Source organism: Pygocentrus nattereri, chromosome 26 (assembly GCF_015220715.1).
Source record: "Pygocentrus nattereri isolate fPygNat1 chromosome 26, fPygNat1.pri, whole genome shotgun sequence".
Lineage (NCBI taxonomy): Eukaryota > Metazoa > Chordata > Actinopteri > Characiformes > Serrasalmidae > Pygocentrus > Pygocentrus nattereri.
The window spans coordinates 24,528,393-24,548,511 of record NC_051236.1 but is presented as its reverse complement, the minus strand read 5'-3'; the positions used below and the strand labels follow the sequence as shown (position 1 = coordinate 24,548,511).

The 20,119-nt window shown below is 38.7% G+C and overlaps 1 protein-coding gene across 3 annotated transcripts in view; it reads right to left on the bottom strand.

Moving 5' to 3' along the window:
• Positions 1–9: 9 nt before the first annotated feature.
• The window catches only part of raver2 (ribonucleoprotein, PTB-binding 2), a 90,947-nt gene continuing 70,837 nt past the window's right edge, over positions 10–20,119 (bottom strand). Inside the window, exons 10-15 of one of the 3 annotated variants that reach the window (XM_017684586.2) lie at positions 18,310–18,421; positions 17,015–17,169; positions 12,673–12,774; positions 12,338–12,460; positions 10,064–10,261; positions 10–6,740 (exon numbers count right to left, since the gene is read on the bottom strand). In XM_017684586.2, coding sequence (XP_017540075.1) covers positions 6,603–6,740; positions 10,064–10,261; positions 12,338–12,460; positions 12,673–12,774; positions 17,015–17,169; positions 18,310–18,421 — 828 coding nt within the window. In that variant the 3' untranslated portion in view covers positions 10–6,602. The remainder of the gene's footprint in view (positions 6,741–10,063; positions 10,262–12,337; positions 12,461–12,672; positions 12,775–17,014; positions 17,170–18,309; positions 18,422–20,119) is intronic. The other 2 variants (XM_017684588.2, XM_037534835.1) reach the window with 2 other exon arrangements.

Here is a 20,119-nt window from a genome sequence, read left to right as displayed (position 1 = left end):
TTACTACAGTTTAAAACTCAAAAAAAGCCTGGAGCTCTGAAACAAGACCTACTAAATAGGAAAAGTGTTTTTTTTTTTACACAAGGGTAAAGGCATGCTTTAATTCCACTGTACCTAAAAATAGCTTATTCACAGAAAGCAATATCAATATAGTTTGGATATAAAATATTGCAAATCTGAATTCCAGGTCAGAAAAAAATGTACAAACTTTAAAATGAAAAACAAGTAGCAAAAATGTCTACAGAGCAAAAAAAGCGTTGATTCCCCTGCACCTTCAGACAGGTGAACATGTGCTTTCTAAGTCATGAAGAAACACTTCAGTATTGCAAAGCATCGCGATACAAGCAATTACACACGTTATAACGGCATTCAGAGGTCAAGGCAGTCATCCTGTTCTTAACTCACTCATCTCAATGATCTGTGCACTTACTGAATTAGGTATATTCGTTTTTTCTGACTCGGTTTCAAAATTATGAAGGCAGGATGATGTTAACAATTAACAAAACACATTACCATGGTAGCAACAGAGAGAAGAGGCACCACAGAACTGCCCTCACCCACTAGTCAACAAACTCAAATCACTCACCTGGAATAATTAAGCTGGGAGACAAACCGTGAAACACTCAAGTCTTGTGCTAATAATAGTGACCCATTGTAAGAGCCACTTGTGGACGCACTGTTAAAGACCAGTAACCGCAACAGGTAAGTCGGCAAGGCTGGACAGAGGTAACTGTAACTGTGCTTTAGTAATCCCTGCCGAGGGGGGATCAGCAGTGTTAGTGTTGGAAACCTGTCTGACCACTGGAGACATGGAGGAAAAACACTGAGCTGAACATGGGGAAGCAGATGAGCAGCCAAAATCCATACAGTACATCAGGCTAGACTTCTTAACAGCAGGGCTGTAAAACCTGCTGTGTACTGATTGTCATCCCACTATCAGCCTCTCCAGTACTGATATCACAGAAGACTGCAATATACAAATGAGACGCTCACCTGTCTAATCTGTCTGTCCAGAGAATCCTGACTCACCTGACATGTTCCAGAGGAATTTCAGTGGGTGTTTTTGGATCAACTGCAAGACTAATCATTTTGGTCAAAATAATGCAGACCAATCACTTGGGAAAAAAACTCTTCCTTTAACTTCAATTCAAAATTAAGAATGTTTTTTTTCCTTCTGTGAAGGTGCCATTCTGGAGATATGAGGTTTTATCATTACATTGACAACATGCATTATATTGCAGTATCTAGCAATATAACATCATTCCATGCCAGCTCACCAAGAGGACATTTGTATTGCTTAAATACTGCTCTTTCATGGCTCAGGAGACTTAACGGTGATTCTCCTAAGGAGAAATAGACAAGGAGATATGAGAAGTAGAGATTAGAGCTGCAGACAAAGACGGGCGTTATCTTGCCTATTCTGAGCACAACGTGATACTTTTATTGAGATCTCTACTAAAACCGAAGAGAAGAAGTGAGATTACTGAGGTCTTTTTGTTCAGGAGAAACATCTGAGGAGCAGTAGACTTCAGCAAAAGTCTCCTAGAAGAAACTACAGAGACATTAAGGACGTAAAGATCTCCGTTTTGTTTTTTTCTTTCCTACAGGACCTCAGGGTTTGTCTGGTGACGTCATGGATTGCCATAAACAACATTCAAGCAAGAAGTTAAATTTAACACATGAAACCATGAAAAATTCAATGCTGTAATCCAACTATTACTTTTTTAGTTATGATTTTTTAAGTTTACTCCACACTGCAAATTACATCTCATGTTGAAATGAACTGCTTACAGAATGACTAAATTGAAATATTAACTGGGTATGAATACAACACTAACAATTTCATTTTAAATCACCTGGCTTCATTTGAATAAATTCCCATAACAGGCTAATTTATTGGAAGTAGTTTTGTATTTCCGATTATGCTGCATTTCATTTCTGAAATGTGATATCAGGTTTGTCAGGTAATGCCAGGTTTTTTTGTAAATTTGAGATTGTAGGCAAAATTTCCACTTTTCTATTAAACCTATGAAGGATTTATTTCTGCATGTAATACTTGAAGCTACATTGTGAGTTAGAAATGAAAAATTCCCATTTTATTGGCAAAACAGGATGAAAAAACAGGAATATATTACCGAAAATCAGAAAAGGTTTACAGAGTTTCTGATTATGAAGATTAATCTAGAAATCCAGTTAGAAGGAGAAGAGGTAGACCTCAGAGAAGGTTTATGGATGTAGTGAAGGAGGACATGGAGATGGTTGGTGTGAAAGTAGAGGAGGCAGTGGATAGGGCAAGATGGAGGCAGACGATCCGCTGTGGCGACCCCTAAAGGGAGCAGCCGAAAGAAGAAGAAGAATCTAGAAATCCAGTCTATTCTATTTTTAATTGTACTAACTGGTTATGAACAAAGCTGTTCTTATTTAGGAAAAAGCTTGAATAACATAAGATTAGGAATAGAATCTGTCCCTTTTGTGAAAATACAGAGCCAAAAAGGCAGATTTCAAAGATGAAATACTGCACATAAAAAGCACATCACCCAATAAATGAACCTGCTGAAATGTATTATTTAAAGTAAAATATCATTTTGTGCGTTGCATTTAAGTGCTGCATTCCAAAATCCTGTATATTGTATAAAATAGAAATAATAGCTGACGTAGAATAGAAAATGATGTTTGTATTTCCCTAATAAAGGTGGTATTAATCATAATATTGCATTAATATTTCTTGTATGTGTAAAATCCACTCCCATAAAAAGAGAAAAGCGGTCTATATTTTGGAATGAATCCCTTCATGTACACCCAGTTAATATATCGCTTCAGTCATTCTAGAAGCACTTAAGCTGATTATTTAAAAGACAGTTCAGAGCCTGAACTTCAAAAAATCACAACCAAGTAACCAAGAGGAGCACAGATTCTGCCTGGTTGCATGAGTTGTTATTGCTTGATTGTCATGGGAATCCGGGACGGTCCCTAAGTGAGCTGGCGTGGAGTGACACTCATGGTATTTCATTATAAGGGTGTAGAGAGCTACATACTAACTCAGTATCCCCTATACACCCCTGAAAAGAAGTGATCCCTGGTTAGCTGTGACAGTCACTATGACGCACATACAAACACACACGTACACTCACACACACTCTTCTTGGAGCTCTCTTAACGTCCATAATGAGTAGAGTCTGTGCAATCATCCCTGGCAGGCCTCAGCACTGCTATAATCCTTCAGCCTGGCTCTTAGAACTTGCGATGGTGCAATATTACACTGATCTGAACTGCACTGCTTCTCTCACACATACCAAAGAGAATGGCTTTCAGAGTGGGCAAAGGAAGCTGAGCTAGTCTGATACAATCACTGAGTAGAGTAGAAAGCAAAACGCACACACGTACATGCACACGCGCACACAGCCTTATTATTTATAAGTGGCTGAATAAAGCAAGAAACACAGCCTGTACACGCTGTACAACGACAAAGAAACAGAAACCACAGTCGCTTCTGAGCGTCGCCTTTCAAAGACAATCTACTGGTCTACCGGTGGACTGTATCCAGCCAGTAAGCTATACACACGAGAAGAGCTATGGCTTTGAGCCGTTCAAACACACGGTTAAATACCATTTACAAAAAAATACAAACAAAAAAACACTTTGATTAGAATGCTTCCCCTAAAGAAGCAATGGTAAATATAATAAGCACTTAGTCCCATTCTGCGTATTATTAGTACAGTCATATGATACAGTAATGCCACACAAATACTGCCTTAAACAGACCATTAAGGGATTAGAGGGAGAGCAAGTAAAGTACACAATAACAGAGCACTAATAGCCATATAGTGGCATTGTGCTGAGATTATTACTGGCAGGGTGTTCAAATGGAAACTGCGTTCCAGCATTCCAGCTCCACAGATTACTGTTAATCTGCAGGACCACACTGACCCATTACACGCATTACATCCTTCCAGCAGCATTGCATTGTTATTAGAATTGACCGGTCAATGCTTTACCCACAAAAGGCCCCCTTTCATAGCGACTGGTGCAAGAATGAGCTTTACACAATGTTGAAAAATCACATTCAATCCATCGCTGTTTAGAATGGCTATGTAACATCGAGGTTAACCAAGCTGGATAGTGTAGTAGCATCTGATTCGACTGGAAATTACGTGATACAACAAACAGCATCTGATCAGTCCTAATAGTGTGATCTTTCACATGCGTTCAGTGCTGCGCAGAAGTCAAAAACCACCTTCAATTATTTCATTCCCAGTCAATTAAGTACAATTTTTAAAAAGAAATTACACAGAAGCCTCAACGACTAAATCTAATTTTTCAGCAATTAGTGCATCCACTCTTTGCCTTCACTACAGACTCATTTCTTTTCAGCTTTGGGCAATAATAAAAACACCAGTGGTTTTTATTATTGCCCAAACAAATGAAAAATACAAAAAATAAAATTCCTTTTTTTCTTGGTGAGGACATTAAAGGGTTAAGTACTGTTTATCTATTGGTCCAGGTCTTTAGGATTGTTAGGATTCTCATTTTCTCTATAACATTAAATGTTTTTTAAAACACTTTTGGAAACACCTGTTTTTTCCCTTCTTATTTTTCTTTGTCTACCCAATGCAAGCGGATAATCTTACATGTAATAATCACTCTGCACTATAATTGTGCATTAGGTTGAATTGCACTTTTGCCAACATTCTGTGAAGCTTTGTTAACTGTTGCTAGAAAAGACGGTATTTGTGGGCGGAGCACAGGCAGGTCAATTGGTACAATGAGCAATATTACTATTGCTGAGTAAAAGAATGGCAGATGAGTTGCACTGAGTACATCTTCCTAAAGATTTTCAGATTTCCACCTCAAAGAGATGAAAAATGTTATCTTCCCTAGAACAACAGTTTTCAGGGAGACGAGTGGCCTACACATCCACTCGGACCTGAAAAGAGTGACCACAGAGTGTGTCCATCAGTAGAGAGAAGACGACCCATTACACATTATTGCCTTTAGCCTTTGCTATGGCCAGTCTGAGTGGCTAAGTGCATTAGTTAACAGACTCATTCTGCCTTAAGGCTCCTGCAGTAGAATGGCTGATCTTTCCTACAGTTACAGCACTATGTACAGAGCTATACATACACACTCACACACATACATACAAAATGTACATTTACACATCTTTGTAAGTGAGGGTTACTCCGTGTTAACAGGGCATTGTGTATACGTGTGTAAACAGGGTTGTCTATTTGGCCCTTGTGTTAAAGGAAAAGTATGTTTCCAGCATGTTTCAAGTTATCTGCTGCTCCTATAGCATACAGTCGATTACCACAGGCAGTCAATTTCATGTCTTTACCTGTGCTTAGAAAAAGAACAGAAAAGCAGCTCACTGGCTTTCATTATAACTGTTTGAGTCAATATGTTCTGTTCTTTTCCAAGCACAAGAAAAAGGTGTTAAACTGGCGGGATGTGGAGGGCTGGGTTTTTAGCTTTACTCTTTATTTCCACAAAGGTTATTTTACAGTATTATTAATAACAATAACAACAGCATGTAACACAGCTGACATAATAACTCATTTTTAGTGTGATTTGATGTGATCTTTGTGAAATAAACTAACGAAAAGGTACACTTCAATAGTATTTTTTCACTGTTGAAACAAAAGCTATCACCACTTTTCTTTTCTTTTTTGAATGAATTGAGAACTCCAGCTGTTGTTTACATTATGTGAAAATATCAAGTTGAATGGACCAATAGAAACACTCCAAAACTGGACATTTGTGTACAAGCATTACACCAGGATGCAGCACAGAGAGTGTTTAACCAGTGCAGCTCAACAGCCGTCTTGTATCTCATACTGTATAATAAGTGTGGCGTTATCACATCTTATTACAAGTTAAACCAGTGATAAATTAGTGTTTATTATTACAGGAAGCTGTTGCTGTGGTAACTCAGTAAACCATCAATGGCCACAGGCCCAAAGCACGTCAAAATTATTGTCTGTGCTAGTCGACTGCATGACAGATACTGCAGACAGAGGTTAACTGAAACTTGCTGGAAAATATCTTTAATGAAACCACTCAGAGTGAAGTTCACATATTTACAGAATATTTGTACATTAAAGATTGTTACAGATTAATCTACATTCTACAGTCCACTCTTTAAAGCAAAATCTATTTAAAATGATTATAATTCTCTGAGTATAGTTCTGTTTTTTACAGCCCTTAACCACTTACAAAGAAAACATACACACACACACACACACACATATTCCCCTGGAGTGGAAAAGTACCCTGCCTGGGAGAGAGAGAGCGAGAGAGAGAAGGACACAGAGGCAATCAGAAGAAATGGCAGGAGAGAAGAATGTCAAAAGCACAGTGCCTTCCATTACACAGCACAAAGTGTGCCACATTCAGAGAAACAGCCGGGCTTTAAAGCCAGGAATAAACAGGTCTGAGCACATTCAGACCTTGCAGAGAGAACACAAACTTTCACACACTAAACATGTTCAGTCTCAGCTATCGAGGGCAGAGTTTAGACTTAAGGCTTGGACATGACAACGACAATGTAGTCAAGAAAATTGTGTGCTTCCATGTATGTGAGAGTGCGAGTGTGCGTATATTCTCTAAATTCTCTTCTTTTTGAAGTAGTCAGCATACTGGCCACCAAGGCCCTGAGAATGCTGGCCAATGTATGGCCCCTCCGATGGCACCTCCTGTACGGGCAGCGCAGGGTATTCACGCTTCTGTCCTCGCGCCTGGCTCTGAGAGCAAGAAAAATGAGTGAGGGATACAGAGAGAGAGAAAGAAAGAAAGAGGGATTCAATTTTTCATATCAAAATGTGTCCTTAATTAAATAAAAATGACATGCTTTTATTACTGCCTGTAGGGATGTAAATGGTTAACCGTCTAATGACAAACAACTGTTTGACAAATGCTATTAGTTGAAGCGAAACTATGTAAGTTTTAGGGATTTGGAGGCGTCTCTGGTGGACATGTCGATTTGCACAAGATATTTGGAAGAACACTTTGCAATGTTGGTTGCGCTTCGGTTTCCTTCCTTCCTTCCTTCCCTGAGCATTCCATGAGTCTTTAAAGCAAACTCTATCAAAACGTAGTGAGGGACATGATAATTCTGCATTCACGATATAAGCATCAAGCTGGACCTTCTTTTTGAGCCTGTGCCTTTTATGTTCATACATAAAGGCGTATGACGTGGTCGGAAAACTCCTGATATGACACCTCTGACTTTTAAATTACTGTTTAAGTCTTTACAGGACGAGCCACAGCAATGCAGAATTTTAGCTATTCTTTTTTTTAACAAAATAGCTGCAAAATAGTGCAGCTTAAAAAAAATATTTCATTTTCAATTCCTATGTGAACGGGTATCTGGTGGACCACTTTGTGAGAGGACAATAGCATGACGATGATGTAACACTGAAAGCAAAGTGACACACAACTATTTTGTCCGTGTTTTCTAAAAAAGTGTGAGTCACTACAGTACGAGGAAATCACACATGGCTGTGTAGAGTTATGTAGAAGGACGTGCTGAATAAGGATGGCTTTCAAGAGCTTTCGAGAGGTACACTGAGCCAAAGCAAGCCGAGGTCATGTCATTTACATTTGTTTTAACTTGGGCTAGTAATGAGTCATAAATATAACTTTAGAATAGAGAACTTCCAGGAGCCCATCATCACATATTCCAGTTATTTCATCAACGTTTTAGTTGTTCTAGTTTTGGTCAATGATGAACACGTACACCTTAAGCACTTTATGAGGAACACTTGTACAACTTCTCACTCATGCAATTATCTAATCTGCAGCAGTGCAGGGCATAAAATTGGTACTAGTCACCTGGGACTTTTATGCACACAGTTTCAAGGGTTTACTCAGAAAGGTGTGATATAAAAAATTAACATTTTGGGTCTGTTAAAACCAATCGATTATCTCTTGCCACAGTCTATTTGAGTATTGCTGCTGACCATTACTTCATGGCCACAATTTATCCATCTTCAAATGGCTGCTTCCAGCATTATAATGAACCATATCACAAAACAGAAGTTGTGACGAACTGGTTTCATGAACACGTGAATGAGTTCAATGTTCTTCAGTGGCCAGCCCAGTCTCTGGATCTGAATCCAACAGAACATCGTTGAGATGTGACAGAACAGGTGATTCGCAGCATGAGGGTGCACTTGAAACATCAGCAGAAATCCACAATGCAATTATGTCAACATGGGCCAGAATCTTAAAGGAATGTTTCAAACATCTTGTGGAATCCATGCCATGAAAAACTGAGGCTGTTTTGAGAGCTGGCCATTCCCTGTATTACTATAATGTTCCTAGTAAAGTGCTAAGTGAGTGTAGGTTCAGCCCCTCAAGAATCAGTACTACTGTGCAGTAATACAGAATTCAGCCAATGTGCGCACCCCAAAGGGCAGTGGATATATATATATATATACAATGGCTTAGAACATGACTCAGTCAATCTTATGTCAGAACCAGAACTGTTTTACAGTTGAAATTTTTGACGTTTTTTTTTTTTTTAATGATTAATCAGCTAAGGGTGATCAATTGCTAGACAAAAAAAAAGCCAAAAACTGCCAATTGGTGGTGAAAGATGTGAGACTGAGGAGTTAAACGATCAGTAAAAAGTCCATGTACTACACAGTGTGCAAGAGAATGTCACTCTCTTAGCCCACATACACATACACTCCCAGTTGTCTCAGCACTCTCTGAAGCCTAAGCTGTCCTGGCTAAATCAGCAGCACCATGCACAGACGTGCACATCTTAGTCTCTTCTCTCTCTCTCTCTCTCTTTCTCCCTCTCACTGTCTTTTCTCTTGCTCCATCTGATAAACACACTTCACACTAACAAACGCCAGACTCCTACTGGGCTGCCTGCACACCAAAGCCAAAGACGGGAAAAAAAACAAAAAAAAAAACAAAAACAAAAACATGGGCATATAGACACTCAACATTCCTCCCTCCCAGTTTGTTGAGTGTAATTCAATAACCGCACTTTAGATGACATGCAAGGTTTATCTACCTCTGTTATAAGATCTATATGCTAATATTCAAAAGTTTGGAATCGCCGTTTTCAAGAAAATAAAAAACAATTTTGATGCAAGTACATGTATAGAATAATTCTATTATGATGCTTCTTTAAAGCTTCAGAGGTTTCAACTAATTTGCAGAAAGCTGTAAAAAATGAAGAAATGTTAGATTATGAGTAGTGTTTTAGATGATTCAATACTTAATTGAATCAATTACTGCAGACAATTACTACATGTTATTTATCACTTGTAGGGCATTTCCATTTCATGAATTAAATTTCTAAATTTCCTCCATTTTTGGTTTGATGTTTAGTCTGATGTACTGTATAGACAGTATTATAATGTACCATCCCCTTCATGTATGGAAAATAAGCTGCAAAAACAGCTCATTTTGTAATCATACTGCTTAAAGTGGCAAGTCCTGCCCTTCGATAAGATGAACAGTTCTAAGCCAATCAGCTTGCTTATTTTGCTGCAAGAGGGAAAAGATTCTGTGCCACACAAAACTACACAAACACAGCTTGTGTAATCTCCACAGAAAAGCACTACTGATATTAAGACATGCTTTAGAGCAGCCTCACATGAACCTCCGAGTGTTGGCTAGAGGAGGATAAAGCCCCCCCCCAGCTGTTAATGCAGGAAATTGGTGAAAATTATTAATACCCTTGATTTAAGAACAACTGTTGGCTTTTAGACATGTAGTGTATATAATTCTACCAAAATTTACATTTTTCTTATGACACCAAGGATTACCATGTATAGTTAATCTGTGGTGCAACCCGTTTCTTTGTGCATATGATAATAAAGAGCAAAATCTGAATCTAAATATCTAAATATACACACAAAATGATGCGCATGGATATAAATCTGTTAAGACTGTACAAGAATTCAGTCACTTTCTCCCCGAAGCAAGTTGACTCCCCCACTATTTCTTCCTCTCTCTAATCCAATTGGACTGGCTTCATTGGCATTACAATTAATTATACACTTGTGTTGCCAAAGTGAGGCCCAGCACACGCATGCAAACTTACATAGTAATACTGGTTCCAGTCTGTCACTGTGTGCGCACTGTGCGTGTGTGTGACAGGGCTGGGTGTGTGTGTGTGAGCATGTGTGGGGGTGATGAAGCCAGGCATGATTGGCAGGGCACTGTAGGCGGGCAGCACGGTTTGGGCAGTGCCATTCAGAGACAGAGGGGCAGCCAGGGGGGGCTTTACTACCTCCAGCTCCTAGAGAGAAAGAGAGAGAGAGAGAGAGAGAGAGAGAGAGAGAGAGAGAGAGAGAGAGAGAAAGGATAAGGAAGAGAGGGAAACCGAGAGAGAGAGACAAAAAAGACAGAGAAAGAGAGGTTGAAAGAGACAGACAAATATATAGAGAGATTGACAGACAGGGTAAGAAAGAGAAGGAAGGAGATGGAGTGAGAGACAGAGACAAAAAAGATGTGTGAGAGGAGAGAGAGAAGGAAAGAGGAGAAGTGAGATAGAGAAGGAGAAAGACGGATTGACAGAGACAGAAAACAAAGAACAAGGAAGGAAAGAGAGAGAAAGAGAGGAGGAGAGGGAGAGAAAAAAAGGGAGGCAGTGAAAGCAAGTGAGATAAGATGTAGATAGATAGAGAGAGAGAGAAAGAGAGAGAGAGAGACAGAGAGAAAGGGGGTGGGTGGATTAAAGCCCAAACCTCCTTTTTAAGTCAAAACTCAAAATCTATTTTTACTCATTACAACACACAAACACTTTAGAGTGTGAACAGCCATTGGTCAAACAACCTTGATATGTAGTTTTAAAGATGTAAAGCACTTTGGTTAAACATTGGTTGCTTTAAAAACACTCTAGAAATATAAAAATAAATAATTACTCACAACAGCAGCATTAACCCCTTAAAATCCCTGGCTTATGACATGCGCTCATTAGTCAGTAACTACACAGGCTACTATACAAACTGGTTGAGCTATTCTTAGGTTATAAAAGTGTGTAATCAAGTGTTGGGCCTGTTGATGGGCCCTGGCCATTTAAGGTATTAAAGTACAGTTTACTTTAAGTAATACACTACACATGCAAGCACACACATGAAGACGTTCCTGCTGGAAATGCTTCAGCACTCAGTTTAGGCAGCTAGTGACAGAAATAATAAAGCTGTTCCTGTATGACACTGTGTCATTAAACATGAGAGACACACAGGACCTGAGTGGGACCACCCTGTAGCCCTAAAGTCCCAGAACACCAGCAACAGGACAGCTCTCAGCTGCAGCCTCCCATAGTCTGTTAAATGAACATGCTGTTTCACTCAGATATATATTGGAAATAATTAGTTCCACGTCCTGCTACTGGATATGCCAGTTCTGATCATTTAAAATGTGAAACACTGTATTGAAAATCTTCGGCGCAAGCCAGTTCTGTCCATTTTTATCAACTTTGTACTATTGAGTATTAAAAACAGAGATTTATAATTCAATTTTGTTTAAAGAGAAGAAAAAAATCACAAAACTCACATTCAGCCATTGAATATCCTAATTAATAAGCACTCATGATGAACTTGAAAATGTAATTGATAATGTAAATTTAGGCAAATGACTATAGCAGCAGAATTATCTCAATAAACAAATGTGAACAAAGTACCCCAATGTGAAGGCTACAGAGCCCTACCCAATAGCTTCCATTCTCATTGAATACCATTTTATTACCAACCAGGTCAGCTCCTAACATTACTTAATAATTTATAACCATAACTGTATTCTGAACAGATGGCATATAACACTGTAAACATCCAGTGGTTCTCCATGTTTGTATTGGTTGTAGAACAAAACATTGCCTAACTGGCACATATTCTGGACAAGCTTGTCCTTTTTTCTTTCTACAGGAGTGTAGATCTCATTATTTCAGAGTTTTAGCTTCATTTGCACACCCCCTTACTTCTCTGTCAGACTGAAAATCTATGTTGTAATATTTTCAAAGTGACATTCAAAGTACGTATGTGAGTAATTGATCAGCTGGTGATGTTCAGTTTAAAAGCCTATAAATGCGAATGGCTGAACAAAGTGTCTGTGCTATTAAAACCATATAAGTCCATTTTGCCATTTAAAAATAAACGCTGGTCTTTACGTTGTGTTAAGATTTTATCATGAACATACTAAATAAAACAAAATCTTGTATTATTAAGTTACAAGTTTCAGTCTCCTGAAAACACCATTCTAGAGATTTGTTTGGTTGCGACTGTGATGATGTGTGGATGTTCAGTACTTAGGTTTAGTCAATGATGGATACTGATGTTGCTGCAGGTGCAGTGTGTGACTGTGAGTTTGCGTGTACCTTGCTGAGGTCTCTCTGCTGGTAGGCTTGTGCAGCAGCCTGATTCATCTGAGTCTGTGAATAGTACTGACTGACAGCCTGCATATAGGTAGTGTAGTCTCCATATGAGGATGTTACTACAGCCTGGGAGGGAGAGAGAGAGAGAGCGAGACTTTCTGAGACTTTCTTTTTCTCTCTTATGTGCTTTAAAAACATTGACTTGACTGTTTAAGAAAAACTACTGGAGTCTGCTTATTTTTTGACCATGTGAAACATCATCATTATCGTTTATCATAATTTAAGTCACAAAATGTTCATATCATTTGAGGCCTAATTTGTAAGAGACGTGTGCTCACCTGAGGCTGTTCCTTGCTGTATTCGCTAGCTGTAGCAGTCTCTTGGCCACTGTTGCTGTAGCTTTGTGTCTGGTAATGTTGGTACCACTGCTGCATGGCCTCCTAAAACACACACATTAATAAGAGCTGTCATGCACATCACACATTCACAGCAGCAGCGTACTGTCCCACCTGAGCTCATCAAACGTGTGTTTGTGGAATTCTGCTGAGGTCTGCTTCACATATACTTCCCTACTCTCAGGTTAGTACTAGATGATATTTATAAAATGAAATATCATGATTTCTAAATATAATATACATCAGATCATATCTAAAATTGCTTTATTATACATCATGAACCAATACTTCCTGAGTGCTGCTCCTCTAGGCTAAAATGATGCTGACATACTGTAGCTTTTTCTGACCAGATATTTATAAACTGTTCTGCTTTCTTCAAATTACACCAAAGGAAATCATACACAGCACTGTAACCATTAACTAGGCAGAAATCATATTTCCAGAAAGGAAGCACTTATTTAGTTTTGAATGCTTGTTCCAGAATGATCTCATGCCCCTTGCAAATGAAAACAGTGAAACAGGTTTTTTTAACTGTGAAAAACAGCAAAACTAAAAATCAATACTGCTGTGTGATACAAATACAAAATGAATCAGAGTGAACATTCTAGAACAGTGAAAACACTGAGAACATTATAGAACAATGTTAATGGAGAGAACAGTATGGAACAATGTGAAGGGGAGGACAGTGTTCTATAACTGTGTGAAATAGAGAAACACAAAGGAGAGTATACATGGGAAGAACATTCTAGAACAACATGAATGTATAGAACAGTCTAAAACAATGAAATAGAGAAGGCATTCAAGAACAGCATGCATGTTGGAATATTCTAGAACAGTGATTATGGGGAGAGAACATTTTAGAACAGAGTGGATGGGGAACATTCTAGAAAAGTGAGAAATGCTGAAAACAGAACAATGCGAATGGGGCGGAACATTCTGGAACAGTGTGACATAGGGGTACATTAAAGAACAGTATGAACTGGAACAACATTCCAGATCTAGACCAAAGGCATTCAGCAACAGCATGAATGTTGGAACACTCTAGAACAGTGATTATGAGGGAGAACATTTTAGAACACTGTGAATGGAGGAGAACATCTAGAACATTGTGAATTGGGGGCATTCTAGAACTGTGTGAATGGGGAGAACATTCTCCAGCACCCCAACCAAATGTTTGTGTTTGCTGGTGTTTGCTTGGTCAGTGAGCTCTGGCCTTCAGGCCTCCACATTTCAGCTCTTCCTGCCCCTTTCTCTATCTCTATTTCATTCATCCACTCCTGTGTTCCTCTCCTCTCTCTATTATTCCATCAGCATAATTCATCTCTACATGCTTTCACCACTCTTTCTGTCATGCCCTGATTGCTGCTCTCTTTCACTCTCTCTCTATTCTCATCCTTTCTCTCTCTTCCTATCTCTCACTCACTACCCCCAACCACCCCCCTCCCCAACCCGTCTTTATCCAGCGTGAAAGCTTGTTGTCTCATTTCTCTGGAGCTGTAGAGTGCGGGGGAGTGAGCGACCAGATGGGACAAAACTACTCCCAGCCAACCCCCTCCTCTTTTTCTCTCTCCTTCTCCCACATTCTCTCTCGCTTTCTCAGAGGTACAGTAATATGAAGGAGAGGAGACCCATATTGATGCCACTTACTCCCAGTAAATGTCTTCATCTTCCCAAACGAAAGCCCAAAGGGGAATGTGGGTGTGGATGTGTGTGTATGTGTATGTGATTGTTTTTGTACATTTCTAGGACATATGTGTTCAGAGAAATGCAAGGCTAACCAGCAAGACCCACAAAATGATCCTGCTTTTACATAAGCTACATGTTCAACACGTTCAGTCAAAACGGCCAATAACCCCTGAAAATCACAGGTTTATTACATTATTACATTATTCAGTAACATAATTGGTTATTAACAATAATAACATATTTGGTGTCTGATGTTTGCTTCTTTAGTTTTGCACTGAAACTACGAGGTTCATGCAGCTAACAAGAAATAGAAGCTTAACACTGTGAAAACTGCATGGCCAAGTCATCACATGCATAGACCTTATGACATACTGTTATCTACAAAAACACACAAAAGTACAGACAAAATGCAAACGTGCACTTTACATGATGCTAATTGTTGGGGCATAAGCATCCATTACTTAATAGCTGCATTAGCCTCATACTAAAGAAGCAAACTACACGTCTCAGTTGATCCACTACTCTTAGGGTAAGAGGAAAATTGTGTACATTTGATTTTATTAACATTCCTTTAATATTACAATGCAGCTCTGACAGTTGAATAATACTCCTGTCCACTCCAATGATTCTGATTTACACTTAAAAGCAAAAGAGAGAGATAGAGACAAGCACAGAGAGAGCGAGACAGATCTCTACTGTTCTGTCCTTCCTCAACCTGCCTAAGGAAAGAGTTCAGTTCCTTTGTTCATTTTCCTCCCAAAGACCAATCATTACTGCTCACTACTGCTCCAGCTCATCCTCATTCTGCCACAATTCCTCTGAATTTCTCAATTGAGTTTTCAACACTCCTTTATTCATTTTACTGCAGGCATCTGCCAACCCCCTGCAGCCCCTTCTGTCATGTTTGACACTGAACAGAAATATGTGTAGTGGAATCAGGCAGAGATGGAGAGAAAAGCCACTTAAATTAGGGAGAAATGTGAATGTTATAGCCAGTATTTCAGCATCAGTGGTCTGTCTGCTGGGTCTGAAATGTCCCTTATATTCTGTTTGGTGTGGGTGTGTGCGTGTGTGTGTGTCTGTGTGTGTACAGTTAGCCTTGAGTGTGTGTTCTGACTGGTTTAACAAGCAGTACTTTGGAAAACATCAAACCGAAGGAATCTACATGGCCTTTTGTCACATTTTCTCAGAGCTGGCAAATTCTTTGTGAGATTCTTTTCACCTATGAAGGCCAAAGTGGACACTGCAAATGACACAGTGACTCAGCTTAAGCGTCATTGACTGAAAAACAGCTCACTAGGCAGCAATGAACAGAAAGCTATGATCAGTTTGCTTTTAATTACATATGTTTTTGCTTTGAAAAAAACCCACATACAATACCAGTCATAAGTTTGGATACAGCTCTCCATAGCAGAAGTTTCTCCATTTTTACTGTTTCCCACATTTTACAATAGTGAGGATCAAAATTAGAAACGAATACACATGGAATTGTTATAATATTGGACTTAAAGAACTTACAGATATTTTTATCCACCCTAACTTACAACATAGCTGATTGGCTAAAATACCCTAACAAGACCAGACATTCTACAAATGAATGTTTAATGATACACATAGTAATGACTGAGGTTCAGAATTTAAAATTTCACTACGGTTCTAAAAGATACCTACGTGTTAGAGGTCATTTAAATAATATGTACACTGTTTTATATTTACATCTATACATGTGCTGGCACTTAACGCACTAAAAAGGCACACGCAGTTAGCTGACTGCATAAACATGTTGTTAGATATGTATTTATAATGAATTATCACATTTCCATGACATCAGCTCTGAGAACTTCATATTATTCCACATTATTGACATCCATGAAATAAGTAGGGCTCCCCCACCTACTAAACCCCTAAAAACTGTCTGATTAGCACTCATTAGTATTGTGCCCCTATTCTCAGAACTGCTCAGTAATTCATGTTCTATGCTGGCCTTGATATTTAGCTGATTGTTTTTTTCCTTGGCGTTGAATGGAAATATCAGCTTAAGAAAACACTACAGTAAACAGAACTTATGTAACTATTCCCTATATCATTTAATGCATATCGCAGGTAAAATGTAGAGAATACTTGGACAGATAAGTTGCATGGCAAGTTTTCTGATGAATACTTTTGCGTCGAGAGTATGGTCCTGTATTACAGTGTAAAGAATGTACTAGTGTGTGTTTTGTAGTGTAAACTTGTGAGCTTTAAATGGACTTGAACTTTTCATCTGAACCCAAATACACCCTACAACAATGAAAGCTGTCATCAGATCGGCAATGAACGCCATAAAAAATATATATTATTCATTTAATTATCAGCTATCCATAAATAACTTTAACTTCAAACTTAAAGAAATTTGTCAATTAATGGCTTCAGTCAACAAATTTGATAAAAACTGGGAGAAGTCTACGAGACCCCCGATGTGACCCTGACCTGAACCCGACAAATAAAGAAATGAAGCCTGAAACTCATTGAACATGAAGGGATTTCTGTCACGTCTGGACAAATATCGCAAATTCCTGTGTAAAGAGTATCTGTGTGTAGATCTGAGTGTGTTAGTTACCTGTGAGTATTGCTGAGTGTACTGGTGCGCGTACTCTGATGTGTTGCTCTCAGTGCTGTACTGAGTGCTTGAGAGTGAAGCTGTAGGCAGGACTGAGTTGTAGGTTCCACTGACTGCCTGAACTGCCTGACCTTTACCATTGCTGCTGCTGGGGGCTGCACAGTGAGAGAGAGACAGGAAGAATGGGAGAGAGAGAGAGACGCAGAGAGAAATAAACCAAAGCCTATCCAACATTCCTGTCGCACACCCACTCACACAAACACACACACACACACTTTGCCGCTTATGTCTGCCAGCTGTTGGCACCCTGGCGGTAAATGTAGCCTTGAGCAGGGAACAGTTGAGACAAGGCAGTTCTGAACTGTAAACACAAGAGAGTGAAAAACTGAGCTAGCACAGGGAGGCCACGGCAGCACCATCAGAGAATTCATCAATCATATTCAAACTATGTGAGTGTGTTTGACTCTGCAGAGACCGACTAAAATATCCCCCATTATAACACTGTAGGGACGGTTTTCTGGTAGCCATGAGGAAAAATGTGTTTTTAAATATAATTATTAATAAATACACAAATACTTACAAGCTGTATTGTGCAAAGGTCTTAGGCACATACGTAAAGCCATTCATCTTGGTAATGAGTGAGTTTTTGCTTGTATATTTAAATGGATTAAACATTAATAAACATATATATACAGTAAAAAGCAACACTTTTAAAATATATATCTTGTAAGCTAACACACTTGATTTAACACTTGTTAGCCAAAACAGGAATTGGACACTAACTACAAAATTAATATAAAATAGTTCAACGAACAAACTGATAGATGTAAAATGAACATTTGTTGCATTAAATACATTATTTGTTTGTATTGTAGTTGTTGACAAAATATTAGTTTAAACCCAAATACGGTAATATACTACAGTTTTTTATGTGTATGAGAGAAATGTAAAACAAAAAAGTTCATCTGGTCAGTATTTGCTCAAAAAACACCAAAATTAGAATACATACAATCTAGATTAATTTACAACATTTTGCTCTTACTTTGAAGTCGTTTTTCATGCAGGACTAGTTTAATTTTTCTTTTTTTTTCAGTTTTAAGTTTTTGCACTAGAGCTTTTAGGCTAGCAAATAACTGGCTAAAATTAATTTTTGGCCATATTTTTCCTGTAATATTAGAGCTAAGTTTAAGTGCATGGAGAAAGGGCAAGAGAGAGGAAGAGAGGGGAAGAGAGAGTAACATTTTGTTTAGATACAACAGTGCATTGTTAAGCATACTGTGTGTGTACACACATACCTTGCAGTACCACTCCAGGCAGTACACTAGCCAGGTTTAAGTAGGGATTGGAGGGAAGTTTCACCTCTTTGGGTGGTTCTCCCAGCAGAGACATCTGACAGCTGGGTTGAGTCTACACATGGGGGAAGAGGAGACTTTCCATCATTCTTACTATTAGACACAGGTGCCCAGAACAAGGTCAGATAGTCTCATTGATGTGAAGCACCAAATGTTACTTGAGTGCTAATAGCACCCCCTTGTGGAGAATTTTCAGCCTGCTAAACGCAAGTGAGTGAGAGAGAGCATTTGTTTGCTCCAAGCAGGGCCATGCCACTAGGGGTGTTGCAATACACATATTAATACTTTTTTCCCCATTGCAAGATGATATACACTGCAAATCGAATACCATCCATTATATTTATAAAAGTAATAACCATCAACACAAAAAAACTCCACTCTGCAGCCAGAAACTGAAAAGACTGAAAGATGATCTCAATTATGCTAACTCATTTGTGAAGGCCCCACCTAAATGCGTCATCTGAGCAGAAAACGCAAAGCTGAAATTAATGTTAAAGTTAGTGGAATGGAGGAAGTATAAGGGGAAATTTGAATGAAAAGCTGGTGAAGGAAGCCGACTTCAGTCTTGCAATGTGAATGGCTAAAACTTGCTCTGTAGATTTGCACCTTCATTCGGTTGTGGATTCCACCATTTGATGGGAGTGACTGCAGTATGTTAGAAAATCCCTTCTCAGACATATTTCATCCAGACCTTTTGTATAGAAACACAAGCTCAGATTGTAAAAAAAAACTTGGAATGCATTTAATATTTGAATGTATCACTTTTTGTTTACTTTTACTTGTTTGTTCACTTTCATATAGATATTGCACTTTTGTTTATATTCCTTTTTATTTATGTCTGAAAATGATTTCCCATCCCATCAACAAGCACTCTTGTCTTATACAGACAACAGTGGAAATCATAAAATAAAAAAGAACTTTTAGGAATTAGCAAAAAATAAATATAAATAAAACAAATATTGAAGTTATGTTAGCACTTCTTTTCTAATTCTGAACTAAAAAAATATACTTTTGCAAAAATGACATTATGTATCGTATCCTACTGTGAAATTCATCTATTGTTACACCACTAGGTGCCTCACATCGAAAAACACTTTGCTGTTGTCTTTGTAGGGCCTTAATTCATTCTCAAATTGATTAGAAATAAACTTCAGTGGAAATGAATTATAAGAAAAATTCTTACGGGGCTGCTATTTTCCAACCATTCCGAACTGATCTAGGTACACTCATAAACTGGAGCACACACTGAACCAATCTCTGTTTAATACAAGTGCTACAAAAGTAGTTTCTTCTACTCTCACACACAAGCATCATCTATAATGCAAGGCAGAAGAGAGTCCATTAGTGTGCGTGTGTGTCGTCAAGACCAGGCCAAAGCCAGCATGAGGCTGCACAAGTGGACGGAGAACAGTAAGAGCACAGCTAATACTCTTCAGCTCCACCCAACCACCCACACACACACACCCACCCACACCCACACACACACACACACACACACACACACGGATGAATGGGATATATGGACAGAAAGAAATCTGGGGAGGAAAATGTCAGAGAGAAGAGTGTGACTGTGTTTCTCAGACAGAATGAGGTTGCTCTTTATGATTCAAATAATGACTAGCTGTACAAAGACACATGAGTATGAGCAGGCATGCGCACACACAGAGCCTTAAAGGGGCTGTCAATGTAGTGCCTTAATCCATTATTACTGTTAGTTATAGATTCCTGCATTACTTTAATACTTAATGATGGA